The 14,625-nt window shown below is 47.6% G+C and overlaps 1 protein-coding gene across 1 annotated transcript in view; it reads left to right on the forward strand.

Annotated features, from left to right (window-relative positions):
- The window catches only part of LOC135883085 (flavin-containing monooxygenase 5-like), a 31,487-nt gene extending 17,078 nt beyond the window's left edge, over positions 1–14,409 (forward strand). Inside the window, exons 5-8 of the mRNA XM_065410123.1 lie at positions 10,413–10,612; positions 11,798–12,150; positions 12,811–12,883; positions 14,145–14,409. Coding sequence (XP_065266195.1) covers positions 10,413–10,612; positions 11,798–12,150; positions 12,811–12,883; positions 14,145–14,409 — 891 coding nt within the window. The remainder of the gene's footprint in view (positions 1–10,412; positions 10,613–11,797; positions 12,151–12,810; positions 12,884–14,144) is intronic.
- Positions 14,410–14,625: the final 216 nt, after the last annotated feature.

The following is a 14,625-nucleotide window of genomic DNA, read 5'->3' on the forward strand; positions in this document are numbered from 1 at the left end:
CCTCAATCAGCAGCTGCCCAGCTCTGAAGGCAGCAGTGCAGAAGCAAGGTTGGCAATACTGTGACCCCCCCCCCCCCGCAACTCCCTTTTGGGTCAGGACCCCCAAGTTAAGAAACACTTGTCTCCCCCGTAAAATCTGTAAAATATAGGGTGAAAGCACACAAAAGACCAGATTTCACAGGGAGAGACCAGATTTCACAGTCCATGATGCATTTTTCATGGCCGTGAATTTGGTAGGGCCCTAGTAACGGCAGATGCACTCTCAAGAGCAAATGCTCTATCTGTCAATTCACAGGCTGATGATCTGGAACAAGGAATAAACATTCATGTGAATTCAGCTAAAGACTAAATGCTGCAAACAGTGATACAAGAAGTAAAGGAGGAAAAAATCAGCACTGCACACTTGTATATTTCCACTGCAGAAATGAGTTGTCAGTGCTCTCAGGAGCGCGCTGAAAGGGGACACAGGTCATGGTTCCCACAGTGATGGGAAGGAGAATATTGAATCCAATACACGAAAAGCACCTGGGAATGACCAAACCAAAAAGGAGAGCTAGAGAAGTTGTATTCTGGTCACAAATGAGCAGTGATATTGAAGAGATGATGAGCAGGCGTGGAACGTATCAGAAGTACAGAGATTCCCAGCAGAAAGAACCAATGATACTGCAAGAACAACTCGCAGTTCCACAGGACAAAGTCAGAATTGACACGTTCAGCCTGAAGACATGATCATCTGGTTATAATGGACTACGTTACCAAGTTCCCAGAAGTAGTCAGATTCGAAGATACCATCCTTGCAACAGTTTCCAGACTCATCATAGAATTCCATAACTAATAATAACTGACTGTTGTTAGTGCTGTGGAGTGTTGTTAAGGCTGCTAAGTTTTTAATGCTGCTAATGCGGCTGTTCTTGGAGCCCCAGTGTTAGCTGTATTAGCAGGGAGTGCAGCCTGCTGATTCAGCAGACGTCGATGTCAGAGGTGGATTATGGTTTGGTGGGGCCCTGGGCCAGAGCAACTGGGGGCCCCTTCCCACCCCTTCTACCTGCAGTCCCCCCCCCAACCCCTCAGTGCTCCTGCCAGGGAAATGGGGTCGGGGCACGGGAGCTTGCCCTGCTCGGATCGGCAGGAGTGCTGGGCAGAGCGGGGCAAGCCCCCACGCCCCGACCACGCTCCCCGGCAGAAGCACTGGGCAGGTGGAGCGGGTCAGTGCACAGGGGCACCCATTTTTCCAGGGCCCCCCAATTGGCGGGGGGCCCTGGGCACAGGCCCCATTTGCCCAGTAGCTAATCCACCACTGCTCAATGTCATTCATAAGAAAGACCACAGGCTCAGTTTGGTGGCGAAGCTGCTTGGCCACATTTATTGTCCACAATCCCACAGTACTAGTGCTCCATAGGAGCTACAGATACACTAACATGTGTGCCTGTGACAATGGTACCAGTTCAATCAGCACACCAGGATGCTGTCCCCTAGGACAGCACAAAGATGTCCCTCCTATGAGTTCTCCTTTCATACAGTGATACAAACAAGTTATGTATTACACTCCAGGTGTTGTTAGTTTCCATCCTTATCCTTGTATCTGCTAGTTCAAACAAAACATCCTCATCCATTATCCTATCATCCCCTCCTTATCTTTACAAAGGTGTGTTCTTGTACCATATATTAAAAATGTGTTTATATCAGTGTTCTCAACCTATTTATCATTGTGGGCCGCATATACAAAGTGTTACCTGGGCCGCAGGTTGAGAACCACAGTGCCCCCCACCTTACTCCCCCCACAAACCCCTATGCCCAGTGCTCTCCACCCAGAGACCTCTCCACAGAGTGGGGCCAGGAGCAGAGTGCCGGGTGCGGGGCTGGTGGCAGGGCCCCCAACCCCGAACCCCACTGCGTGGGGACCCCGACCCTGCTGCATCTGTCATCTATTTGCATAAATCCAAAGTAAAAAGCAGCTGTCCTTCAAGGACTGTATTTAGTGAGTACTTTGCAGGCGAAGAGTACTAATTTAACAAATAAGTGCAAAAAACATAATAGGTTTTATGTTTATAATGGGTACCTAGCTACCAGTTCTCTAAGGCTAGGTCTACACTACACACAGCGAATAGCGTAGCTGAAGTTGCGTATTTTAGATCGACTTACCTGGCTGTGAGGACGGCGGCGAGTCGACCGCTGCCGCTCCCGCGCCGACTCCGCTTCCGCCTCTCACTGCGGTGGAGTTCCGGAGTCGACGGCAGAGCAATCGGGGATCGATTTTATTGCGTCTACACAATAAAATTGATCCCCGATAGATCGATCGCTACCCGCCGATCCGGTGGGTAGTGAAGACGTGCCCTTAGTTTGTTAAAAGTCTGCTTTTCTGAAGTCCATTGTCCTTATTCCGCTGCTCTCACTCCTTCCTTTCCTTAAAACCATGAAATATATCACTTCATGATCACTTTCACCCAAATTGCCTTTCACCTTCAGATTCTCAACCAATTCCTCCCTGTTGGTCAGAATCAAGTCTAAAATGGCTGCCCCCCCCCCCCGAATTACTTCCTCCACTTTCTGAAACAAAAAGGTGTCCCCAACAATGTTCCCTCTAATTTTTTTCATCCATGTGCGGAATGAATTTTGTTATGTGCACCAATATTGAGATGATGTGCACCACCAGTAGAAACAAAAAACCTAGATATAATATATATTTTTAAAAAGTTACCATAGGGATAATTATTGCAGCCAGGACAGGTTAGGCATTTTAGAACTCACTACTCAAAGAATTGAATTTAAACATGAGAGAGAAATAAAATTCTGAAATGCACAGACCAGTCAAAAACTAAAATAACAGCACTTTGAAAGAAGAAAATTATAGAGAATATATGTACATTGCAGGAAGTACCCAGAAGTAACAATAACAACACAAGTATGTGTTGGGAGGTGAGTGTGAAAGAGACAGAGAGTATGTGTGTGTCAGACAGAGACTGTGTGTGTGTGTGTGAGAAAGAAACAGAGACAGTGCGTGTGTGCATGAGACACAGACAGTGTGTATGTGTGCTGGCTGCTGGGAAAGTATATGAGAGACCGCGCGCTGTCTCTTTAAGGACACAGGCACTCACCAGCAGGCTTGTTCAGACGGCAGCAGCTACCACCAGCTCCCTTCCCTGAGCGCTGTCCCCCAACCCTGCTCTTCAGACAGGGCCGGCTCTAGGTTTTTTGCTGCCCCAAGCAAAAAAAATTTTGGCTACCCCCCCCCCGGGCTCTCTCTCTCCCCTCCCCTCCCCCACAACTGCACCCTCCTGCCGCCCCAGCCCTGGGTCACTGGTAACTCGCTCCCAGGGCGGATCATTCAGCAGGAATTTTGGATGTGCACAGAACACAGACAGGATTGGTTCCCATATGGTTACAGAACTGCAGTAAAGTGGAACAATTTTCAGCTTGTGTGATTGAAGGATATCTGGATGCATATTATAAGACTGTCCTACATAAATGAGGAAAAGTTGAGGTGCCTTTATTATTCTTTTGTTCCATTCTTTGTTTCTATGGGGAATTTGCCAATGCAATATCACTGTCTTCCTTTTAAACAACTAAAACTAAAACAAAAACAAAAAAAAACAATGGCTGTTGAAAATAGCAATTCCAGTCCTAATAACCACTGGGAAGCATTTCTTGCTCAATTTATTCTACTTTTTCTACAGCAAGTTACAGTGGATCAGTATATTTGATTTGGGGGAAATGAAGTAACAGCTGCCCAAATTGAGCTTGAGCACTCCTGAATTTTGAGGGTGTTCAAATCTGGAAGGCAGGTGCTAGATTCCCTTTCTGAATATTAGCTAAATCTGGAAAAGAAAAGTCAATTTCTGCTTCCATGGCTCAGAAGTGTAAATCCTCCTATGTGCCTGGTACTGTATCTAAAGCTGCCCAGATCCTAGTAGAGCCTCCCCTCCCTTACTTTTCATTTTAAATTCTAGTGGGATCTCCCTTGCTAGGCTTCAGATAGAGAGGTGCACTGTCCATTTAGTCCACCCAATTCTTTCTTTGGGGGAGAGCCCAGGGCTGGGGCGGCAGGAGGTGCAGGTGGGGGCCAGAGCTGGGGCAGCAGGGGGTGCGGGTGGGGGGGGGGGAGAAGAGCCCAGGGCTGGGGCGGCAGGAGATGCAGGTGGGAGGGAGAGCCCAGGACTGGGGCAGCAGGGGGGTGCAGGTGGGGGCCAGAGCTGGGGCAGCAGGGGGTGTGGGCGGGGGAGAGTCCAGGGCTGGGGTGGGGGGCGGCAAAAAACCTAGAGCTGGCTCTGTCCCTACCATTCACAGCAAGCTGCAGCATGAGGTTTCAGTTCCACACTCCTTCCCCCTCCCTTTCCTGTTAATTGCAGCCAAGGGAATGCTGGGAAATGTAGTTCTTTCCCTGCTCCAGGGCTGGCTCTATAGGCAGGGAGCTAAGCAAGGAACTACAGCTCCCAGGGCCCCCTGTTGGTTCTCAGCTCCCATGCTGGATTCTTGCGCCCCTGCAAATTTGCCGCCCCAAGCAACTGCTTGCTTTGCTGGTGCCTAGAGCCGGCCCTGCCTCGAGAGGTCATCGAGTCCAGTCTCCTGCCCTCATGGCAGGACCAAATACTGTCTAGACCATCCCTGATAGACATTTATCTAACCTACTCTTAAATATCTCCAGAGATGGAGATTCCACAACCTCCCTAGGCAATTTATTCCAGTGTTTAACCACCCTGACAGTTAGGAACTTTTTCCTAATGTCCAACCTAAACCTCCCTTGCTGCAGTTTAAGCCTATTGCTTCTTGTTCTATCTTTAGAGGCTAAGGTGAACAAGTTTTCTCCTTCCTCCTTATGACACCCTTTTAGATACCTGAAAACTGCTATCATGTCCCCTCTCAGTCTTCTCTTTTCCAAACTAAACAAACCCAATTCTTTCAGCCTTCCTTCATAGGTCATGTTCTCAAGACCTTTAATCATTCTTGTTGCTCTTCTCTGGACCCTCTCCAATTTCTCCACATCTTTCTTGAACTGCGGTGCCCAGAACTGGACACAATACTCCAGTTGAGGCCTAACCAGCGCAGAGTAGAGCGCAAGAATGACTTCTTGTGTCTTGCTCACAACACACCTGTTAATACATCCCAGAATCATGTTTGCTTTTTTTGCAACAGCATCACACTGTTGATTCATATTTAGCTTGTGGTCCACTATAACCCCTAGATCCTTCTGCTCCCCTGTCTGTCATCCTGTCTCCACCTGTTGTTCCTTTGGGGCAGGGAACGTCTTTTTGTTTAAAATAATTAATATGCTTAAATGCCTCATTTCTAATAATAGTAAGTTACTACTGAAGCTTGTGACGTGGTATAGAAAACCTGCACTAGCATGGAAGGGGTTAAGGAGCTGCTTTGGGCTAGGCTGGCCCTGCCCCACCGCACCTGCAAATCGGGTCAGGAAGAGGAGTTAAAAGGAAGGAACTCTACTCAGATGGGGGCAACCCTGGGAAGGGAACAGGCTGAGCTTCTCTGGCCCTGGAGAGAGGGCTGACAGCCTGCAGAGCCCCTGCCCTCGCAGAATGAGGCTGCAGATCCCTGAGCTAAAAGGGGGGAAAGACTGAGACTTGCACTGGAACCCAGTGACCTCTGACATGGACAGTGACATTTCAGGGGCTTCTGAAGTCAGAGGCCCATACCCTGGAGAAAGCTGCTTACAGACTTTTCTTTCCCTTTCTTGTGTTGAACCTAGTTTGATGACTGCTGACTGAGTTGTTGTTTCACCTGGGAGCCTGAGAGGGGAAGAAACAGCCAAGAGACCTCAGCCAGAGGGTTAAGCACTGGCCCACTAGAAAGCCACACCCTGCAGCACCCGCTAGGGTAGGAGTATTGGATTTGTGTGTGTGTACTCCCCATATAGCCCCGAAAGGGGGTGCTGCACCCAGGGGCGGTTCTAGGCACCAGCTAAACAAGCAGGTGCCATGGGCAGCAAAATGTATGGGGCGGCAAAATGCTGGGGCCTCACCTCAAGCAGCGTCTTGGGCTGGATCCTGTTCTGCTGCCGGGTGCGGCAGGGCACGGAGCCGGCTAAGTGGGGAGCGTGTCCCCGCCACTCTCCCGCAGGCAGCGGCCACCACCCCCTCAGGCGGGAGCCGGTAGCGCGGCCCTGCCCCGGCTGCAGAGGATGGACAACTCCTCCTCGGCTTGTCCCCGCCGCTGCAAGCCGAGGAGCGGCCCGTCCTCTGCAGCCAGGGCAGGGCCGCGCTACCGGCTCCCGCCTGGGGGGGTGGCCGCTGCCCGCGGGAGAGCGGCGCAAACAAGCCAAGAAGCGGCCCGTCCTCTGCAGCCGGGGCAGGGCCGCGCTACCGGCTCCCACTTGAGGGGGGGGAGGTGGCCGCTGCCCGCGGGGAGAGCGGCGCGAACAAGCCGAGGAGCGGCCCGTCCTCTGCAGCCGGGGCAGGGCCGCGCTACCGGCTCCGCCTGGGGGGTGGGCGCTGACAGCGGGAAAGCAGCGGGAGCCGGTAGCGCGGCCCTGCCCCGGCTGCAGAGGACGGGCCGCTCCTCGGCTTGTTCGCGCCGCTGTCAGTGCCCACCCCCCAGGCGGGAGCCGGTAGCGCAGCCCTGCTCCGTCTGCAGAGGACGGGGGAACATGGCGCCCGGGCGGTCCGCTCCTCCTCGGTTTGTCCCCGCCTCTGCCTCCTCCTCCTCCTCTCTGCGCTGCCTCCTGCCAGGGGAGGGGAGAGAGGAGCGGAGCGGCAGCCCGGGCTGAGCCCAGCTCCTGCCAGGGCCCAGGTGAAGCCCAAGGATGAGCAGGGCTGGGATCCAGCAGCAGCCCCAACCCCTGGCCCTGGGAGCGGCGGTGACCAGAGATTACTCCACCTCAGGCCAGATCCACAGCAAGGTAAGTGTCGGGCCAGGCGGGAGGGTCCCCAGGACCCCTGGGGAGCTTCTGCCTGCTGGAGCCCCAGAGGCTGCTGCCTCCCTCCCCAACCCCTCACAGCACTCCAGTGCCTGGAGTCTCCTTCTGCCTCCCCTCCTGCAGGGGGCGAGCGACCTGGCAGAGAGGGGCAGCATCTGCCCAGCAAGCCCAGCACCTCTTCCTTGGTTCCTCCAGCCCCAGAGCTCTCTCCATTGCATGCCCCTCGGGCTTCCAGCTGGGCGGCCTCAGCGCTGGGAAAACACCAGCAGGGCTGGGTCCAGTGTGTATCCAAGCTCGTGGGGAGCTCTCTTGCCCCAATGACTAGCGCCTTACTTACGGCAAGTACAGTAGTGCAGTAGGAGTGTGACGTGAAAAATATCATGTCACGTTGTGACACGGTCACTCAAATCACGATTACGTGTGTGTACTGTGCTGCCCTATCGGCGCCATTCGCGCTAATTTCCATTTTGCGTCGGTGCCAGTGGTTATAGGGCTAAAATGCCGGGACAAAAACGAAAACGACTTTCTGGTGCTGCTTACCGGCAACAAAGAGAGAAACGGCAAAAAGAATTAGAAAAACTATCTCGTACTTCAAAAAAGTATTTTAAAAAAGTCGACAATCAAGGAGAAAGCTCTAAGCAATGCATTGAAGGTGATTATTCATCAACTGATGAAGACTGATCGAACCAAAGATTACCTTTATCAACTGATAAAGATGAACAACAATCTGACCAAAGATTATCTTCACTAACTGATAAAGACAATCACAATCCATCCAAAGATTTACTACTTCAGCTGAAGAGTCCAGAAATGAAGAACTGTTATCCAAATCTAAAACTGAAGAACAATTATTGGAAGGTGGAGTGACTGACATAGGATCGGATCCAAGTACATGGCCGACAATAATTACTGATACAATGCGAATTATTATTGTGAAAAAAGGTCCTTCAAAACTAGATCCTACATTTGAATATCCATTTAATGAGTCGAATCGTCGATTTATGCCATCCAGTATGAAGAAAAAAATGAAAAATGGGGAACAAATTAATAGATCGTGGTTAGTGTATTCACAGACCAAAGATGTAGTTTTTTGTTTTTGCTGCAAACTGTTCTGTAACTCGGACATTCTTCTGGCAACTGCAGGTTTTAATGACTGGCGAAATCTGCATCAGCATTTGAAAGAACATGAAACATCAAAAAATCATTTACGCTCATTGACAAATTGGATTACGTACCGGTACAACAATCGATGCGGTACAGCAACGTCAACTAAATTCAGAAATTCTACGTTGGCAAGCAGTGTTGGAACGTTTACTGGCAATCATTAATTTCCTAGCTGAACAGTGCCTCGCATTCCGTGGATCCTCGGATATTTTATATGAGAATAACAATGGAAATTTCTTAAAATTGGTTGATTTATTGGCAAAATTTGATAATGTTATGGCTGAGCATGTACGAAGAGTGAAAGATGGAGAGATTCACACCCATTATTTGGGTAAAAATACACAAAATGAGATAATAGAATTAATTTCTAATGGACTGCGTAATGAAATTTTATCAAATTTGAAACATGCCAAATATTACTCAATTATAGTTGATTGTACTCAAGATCTGAGCAAAACCGAGCAAATGTCAATAGTTTTACGATTTCTGAAAATTGATGAAAATGCAGAAGTGAAAATTTGTGAACACTTTCTAGAATTTATACCAGTGAACGAAACTACTGGGAAAGCCCTCACAGATGTAATTCTACAGAGATTGGAACACTATGGAATACCTTTAGAAAATATGCGCGGCCAAGGGTACGATAATGGCTCAAACATGCGAGGACGACATGCAGGTGTACAGCAAAGAATATTGAATTTAAACAATCGAGCTTTTTTCATTCCTTGCCATGCGCATTCGCTCAATCTGGTTGTCAGTGATGCCGCCAAATCATCTAAAGATGCTGTTTCATATTTTACCACAGTGCAAGCAATTTACAACTTTTTTAATGCTTCCACACACCGTTGGGCAGTCTTGAAGAAGCATCTTGAACAAAAACTCACACTTAAACCTCTGAGTCAAACTAGATAGGAAAGCAGGATAGAAGCTATTAGACCATTCCGATATTCATCAGGAGAGATTTACGATGCACTATTCGAAATAAGCCAGGACTTGTCGTATGATCCTTCATTTCGACATGAAGCTGAAACATTGGCTCAGAAAATGATGCAGTTTCAATTTTCATGTTGCACGGTTATTTGGCACAATATTCTAAATCAAATTAATTTGACCAGCAAAGTTATGCAGAACATAACCATAGACATATCCGAGGCAAAGATGATTTTGAATAAAACGCTGGAATATTTAAAAAAATACCGTTCAGATGAAGGATTTGAAGAAACTGTCAAAGAAGCAACAACAATAGCAGAGGATCTTGATTTTGAACCAACGTTTGCACCTCAAAAATTCATTCATCCTCGCAAAAAAACAAGACAGTTTTGTTATGAGGCTCATGATGATCCTATTCTCGATCCAAACGAAAGGTTTTAAGTTGAATGTTTCTATTGTATTTTGGATGTAGCTATAACTTCCATTGTAGAAAGATTTTGTCAGTTGCATGGTCATTGTGAAACTTTTGAATTTTTATACGATATTAGAAATATTAAAAATCAGTTTTCCAAAGAAGACCTCATGAAGCAGTGCCAAGACCTACATTTAGCGCTCAGTACTGATAACGCTGCTGACATTGATGCAGTAGAATTGTATGATGAATTAATAGCTTTATCTGAGCTAATAAGTCCTAAAACTTCTCCTCTAAAGTATTAGAATTTATAGCAAGAAATGATTTTTTCACTCCAAACACTGCTATAGCATTACGCATTCTTTTAACATTACCAGTATCAGTGGCTTCTGGTGAGCGCAGTTTCTCAAAACTGAAATTACTAAAAAATTATTTGAGGTTCACCATGTCTCAAAATCGTATGTCAGGACTGGCATTAATTTCAATTGAAAGTACTATTGCAAAAAATTTAGATTTCACTGACTTATTAAAAGACTACGCAAGTATAAAAACCAGAAAAATTCAGTTCATATAAATTCTTTTAATTTATGAGAAACTGGAAGACACTAATGTTTTTCATTACAGTGTGTATAGTTGAACTCAAATTGTTTGTAATTGTGTTTTTGTTAAAAATAAATGTTAAAATTACACTAGTAGGAAATTGTTTTATTTCACTAACTACAAATTCTCTGTTTTCATTTTTTTTTAAATTTTAAACAGTCAAAACAAAACTGCAAAGTGCAAACGTGTAAAAGCCAAAAAAAAGCGCGCCGGGGGGGCAGCCAAAAATTTTTTTGCTTGGGGCAGCAAAAAACCTAGAGCCGGCCCTGGCTGCACCATGGACAGATGTGTGACAAAGCTCTTATTAGGAAATCATAAAGAAACACAACTAGATGTGAACCATTCGCTCTCATGAGAATGGCTCTCAGCCAAAGAGGCTTTTGGCAAGTCACTCAAAGGCCTGTGGTTTCCAACAGCTCCTGTTTCTCCCTCTTTCAGGTTTTCCTTAGCACCAGGCGGGGTGCATGGATACTTGGTCGGATTGGAGAAGAAGGGTACCCCATGGACACAATTTATATCACTCGCTATGTGGAATTCCTCAAGCGCATTGTGCCTCTATGCCTGCTTAACTACTTTTCAGAGAAGAAACTGAATGCAAAATTCAACCATGCAACCTATGGTCTACAGCCTGCGCACAGGTGAGCTGGGGAGATCAGGAGACTTTCTCCAGGCTGTGGAGCCAGGAGTGGAAGGGTCATGTTCATTCTGCCCACACAGACTCCACAGGAGAATGGAGAGCTGGGGCCTGTCAAGCACTGGAGAGAGGGGCAGAGCCTCAGGCCCCATGACAGAATGTAAGATCTCAGGCAAACCTGCAGCTAGAGTCTCTAAGGCCTGGGTTCAATCCCTTGCTCTGCCAGATTCCCCCCAGCCAATCTCTGTCCATCACCTGGGGCCCAGCTCTCATTGCTGCTGCTGCTATGCCAAATCTGTCAGCATTTGCCTCACCTGAGGCCTAGCTCTTATTCCCACTGCTGCCCTCTAAAACATGACTATCCCTTGGGTTAAAAATATCCTTGAGAGATGTAATTGCCAAGGAAGGGGAGGAGTTATTTTGTGTGATATATGGGAGTAAACAGAATGGTACTGGATGACATCATTAAGGCCATGTCTTCACTTACAAGCTTACATTGGCACAGATGTACCGATACAGCTGTGCCGCTGTAAGATCACTCATGTAGCCACATTATGCCGATGGGAGAGAGCTCTCCCATTGATATAGTAAAACGAGCTCAACGAGCAGCCGTAACTATGTTGGCAGGAGATGCTCTCCTGCCGACATAGCACTGTGAAACATGAGCGCTTATGCTGACAAGACTTACATTGCTCGGGGTGTTTTTTCACACCCCTGAGTGACAAAAGTTTTGCTGACATAGGTGCTAGTGTAGACATGGCCTAAGAAAGAGATAATTTAAGCTGAATACCTGAAAGAACTTGCAAATGGCAAGCTGTTAGACCAGGGAATTGTTTGTTATTATTTATTCATTGATTTGTGGTAGCACCAAGGAGGCCTACTCAAGGACCAGGATACCATGGTGCAAGATGCTGGACAAACACAGAACAAAAACAGTTTATCAGAGGAAGTGGTGGATGCATAGACTGGACAAAGCAATAGAATTCCTTACATGGAGTGATCCTGCATGTGCAGCAGAATGGACTGAATAACCTGATGTGTCCTTCCCAAGACTTCCAGTTGCAGTGCTAGCACATTCTGTGTGGGAGGAAATAGTTCTCTTTTCTCCTGGCAGCTTCCTGCCCTGAGGAAGGTCACCTCCTGCCCAAAGAGATCTTCACATTTCTTGTATTTCCTTTGTGCCATTCAGGTTTTTCAGCCAGCACCCAACCTTCAACGACGACCTGCCAAACCGCATCATCTCGGGCAAGGTGCTGGTAAAACCAAACATCAGAGAGTTCACCGAAACCAGCGCCATCTTTGAAGACGGCACCAGAGAGGAGGACATTGATGTGGTTGTCTTCGCTACGGGATACAGCTTCTCTTTCCCCTTCCTTGGGGATTGTGCCAAAGTGATCAAAAACCAGGTCTCCCTGTATAAATTTGTCTTCCCTCCTCAGCTGGAGAAGCCAACTCTGGCTTTCATTGGCCTCATCCAGCCACTGGGGGCCATCATGCCCATTGCCGAACTCCAGGGTCGCTGGGCGACACGTGTGTTCAAGGGTACGTGAACCAAAATGCAGGAAATAGTCTAGTGCCTGCTGGGCAGAGAAAGCGCAGACATTTCCAAGGAAATCCTACAGCCAGTGCTGTTCAGGTGGACAACCTGCCATCTTGCAACATTTCCGCTGCTCTCCGTCTTTCGTCTGCTGTCTTCCTACTGAAAGGTGACCTGGTTATGTTCTTTGCTTCTTTGTGACGCATAGAGGCCTGGTTGTTTTTATTTTGGAAGCTTTCTGTGAAAACTGTCACTTCCCCCAAAAAGATCATTTCCAGCTCTGCTCTCTGTGTACTCCTGCACCCTCCCTCTCTGTTGGTGCTGGAGTCTGGCTAGCTTTCTCTTACCCTTTGGCTGCAGTTAGTTTGCACTTTTGCTCATGCCCTCTCCCTTGCTCACCCACTCCCAGCTCCCTGCCTTTCGAATTCCAACGCCCCCCTGAATGTTCAGCCTTCCTGGGGGCAGGAGGTGTTGCTGAGGGTTCAAGAGCTGTTACTCTCTAGGGTTTATTTGGGGGCAGGGGAAGAGAGAGGAGGCACAAACAACGCTCTTTTCTCTGAGGCTCTTTATCTTTTCTTTGTTCCTCTTATTGCCCAGGAGCTGTTGCCTCTGTGTCTGAGAGCACCTCATGGATCTCCCTTCTGACTTGGGCTTCTCTTTCCTAGGGCTGAACGGATTGCCTTCAGCAAGCAACATGATGGCCGATATTGCGCAGAAGAGAGAGGAAATGGCAAAAAGGTAGGAACTATTATGTGAATCAGTAACCACTGGGCATGCTGGGAAGGGAGCAGGGCAATCAGCTCCCCACCCACTTCTACCTATTTCCCTGCTTCACTTTTTGCCTCCCTTTATCCCCATGGGGACCTTTAGCCAACAAACATTGCATTTCATGCACCCATCCTCTAGGTCTACCAGGGAAGTATGTCTTATCACAAAGAGTGTGTAAGAAGCAGGGTCCTACTGAACCCCAAACAAGGGGAAATGATCTGTGTGAGTAGGTTTATCCATCTGCCCCATATATTCTTCCCTTTTTCTTGTTACAGAATTCTATCCCTCACATTCTGCCTTACTGCCACCACCTATTCCTCTCTCTCTCCCTCCTGCATCCCACATTCCCCGGCCTCCCTATATTTTTCCTGTCTATTTGATGCCCTTTCAGCACAGAGGCAGCTGTTTTCACTGACACTATGGCTTCCATTGTTCCCAGTGAGATTGGACATGCTGAACCTCTTTACTGGGAGCAGCCTGTACCACTTGAGAAATCTGTAAGGGGAATGGTGGCCATCTTGACTGAGGGCATTCTTTGGCTTCAGTCACACTGAAAATAATGGGAGAAGGCAGATATATTGAATAATGGCAAAAATTGCTCACATCAAACTCTCAATCATGAGGTCATAAAAACCTTTAAACCCCAAATCCTAAGAATATCACGCAACTCATGCTAAATTTTCAAGTGTTGACAACTCTGTGGATGGCTGGGTGTTAATTTCCAGCCCTTTTACTTTGCTGTTAAGCACTCCTCAGTATTGTGTAGCAACTTAACTTTCAGGAAGGTTGGCCCTTCAATTCTACTTAAATACAGGGGGTTGAATAATTTGGGGAAGCTCCAGATAAAGATTTTAAGTAGAAGACAGAGTAAGGTCTGAGGCCAAAGTTGCTTTAGAGAATGTATCCGGCTCTTCTAAGGAGAATGAAGTGAAACTCATCCCCATCCCACACACAAGATCAACGTGCCACTTGTGTCCCAATTACGGCCCAAGGGATCTCTGTGCAGGGGTGAATTTCTCTCACAGTCAGTGAACAGAAAGCAGCTCTAATCTTTGTAATGAGTGGGAGTAATCCAACCTCCAAAGGTGCAAAAGTACATCAGCATCTCCTTCTCCTCACATTTCAGAGAGGGATAGAAGCTCCTTATCCCTCAGGAATGTCATTTCCTGGTTAGTGCAGTCTCCATTTGACCACACTCCAGAGACACCTGCACTTCTCTTTCTCATTTCAGGTATGTGAAAAGCCAGCGCTACACCATCCAGACGGATTACATCCCGTACATGGATGAAGTGGCCTGCCTGGCAGGGGTCAAGCCCAAACTCCTGTCTCTCTTCCTCATGGATCCAAAGCTCGCCGTGGAGGTTTTCTTTGGCCCCTGCACCTCATACCAGTATCGCCTGAGAAGGCCAGGGAAGTGGGATGGAGCCAGGAAAGCCATCTTGACCCAGAGAGAACGGATCATTAAACCTCTGAAAACTAGAGTCCTAGATGATTAAACAGGTGCCTTGGTGCCTTACTACCTTCAGATTTTTCTCATTGTTGCTTTACTTGCTGTAACTTTTGCTTATTTTCCTTGGTCCTTTTTTCCCCTCTGACAAGTGTTATTTTTCAAGCTGCGAGTCCAGTTCATGGTTTCCCTTCTTTCCTTTGCATTCATATGGGCAGACTGGACTATGGTGGGCACCTCTGTTGTCAGCTATCTCAACAAGGTG

Source organism: Emys orbicularis, chromosome 8, assembly GCF_028017835.1.
Source record: "Emys orbicularis isolate rEmyOrb1 chromosome 8, rEmyOrb1.hap1, whole genome shotgun sequence".
NCBI classification, from domain to species: Eukaryota; Metazoa; Chordata; order Testudines; family Emydidae; genus Emys; species Emys orbicularis.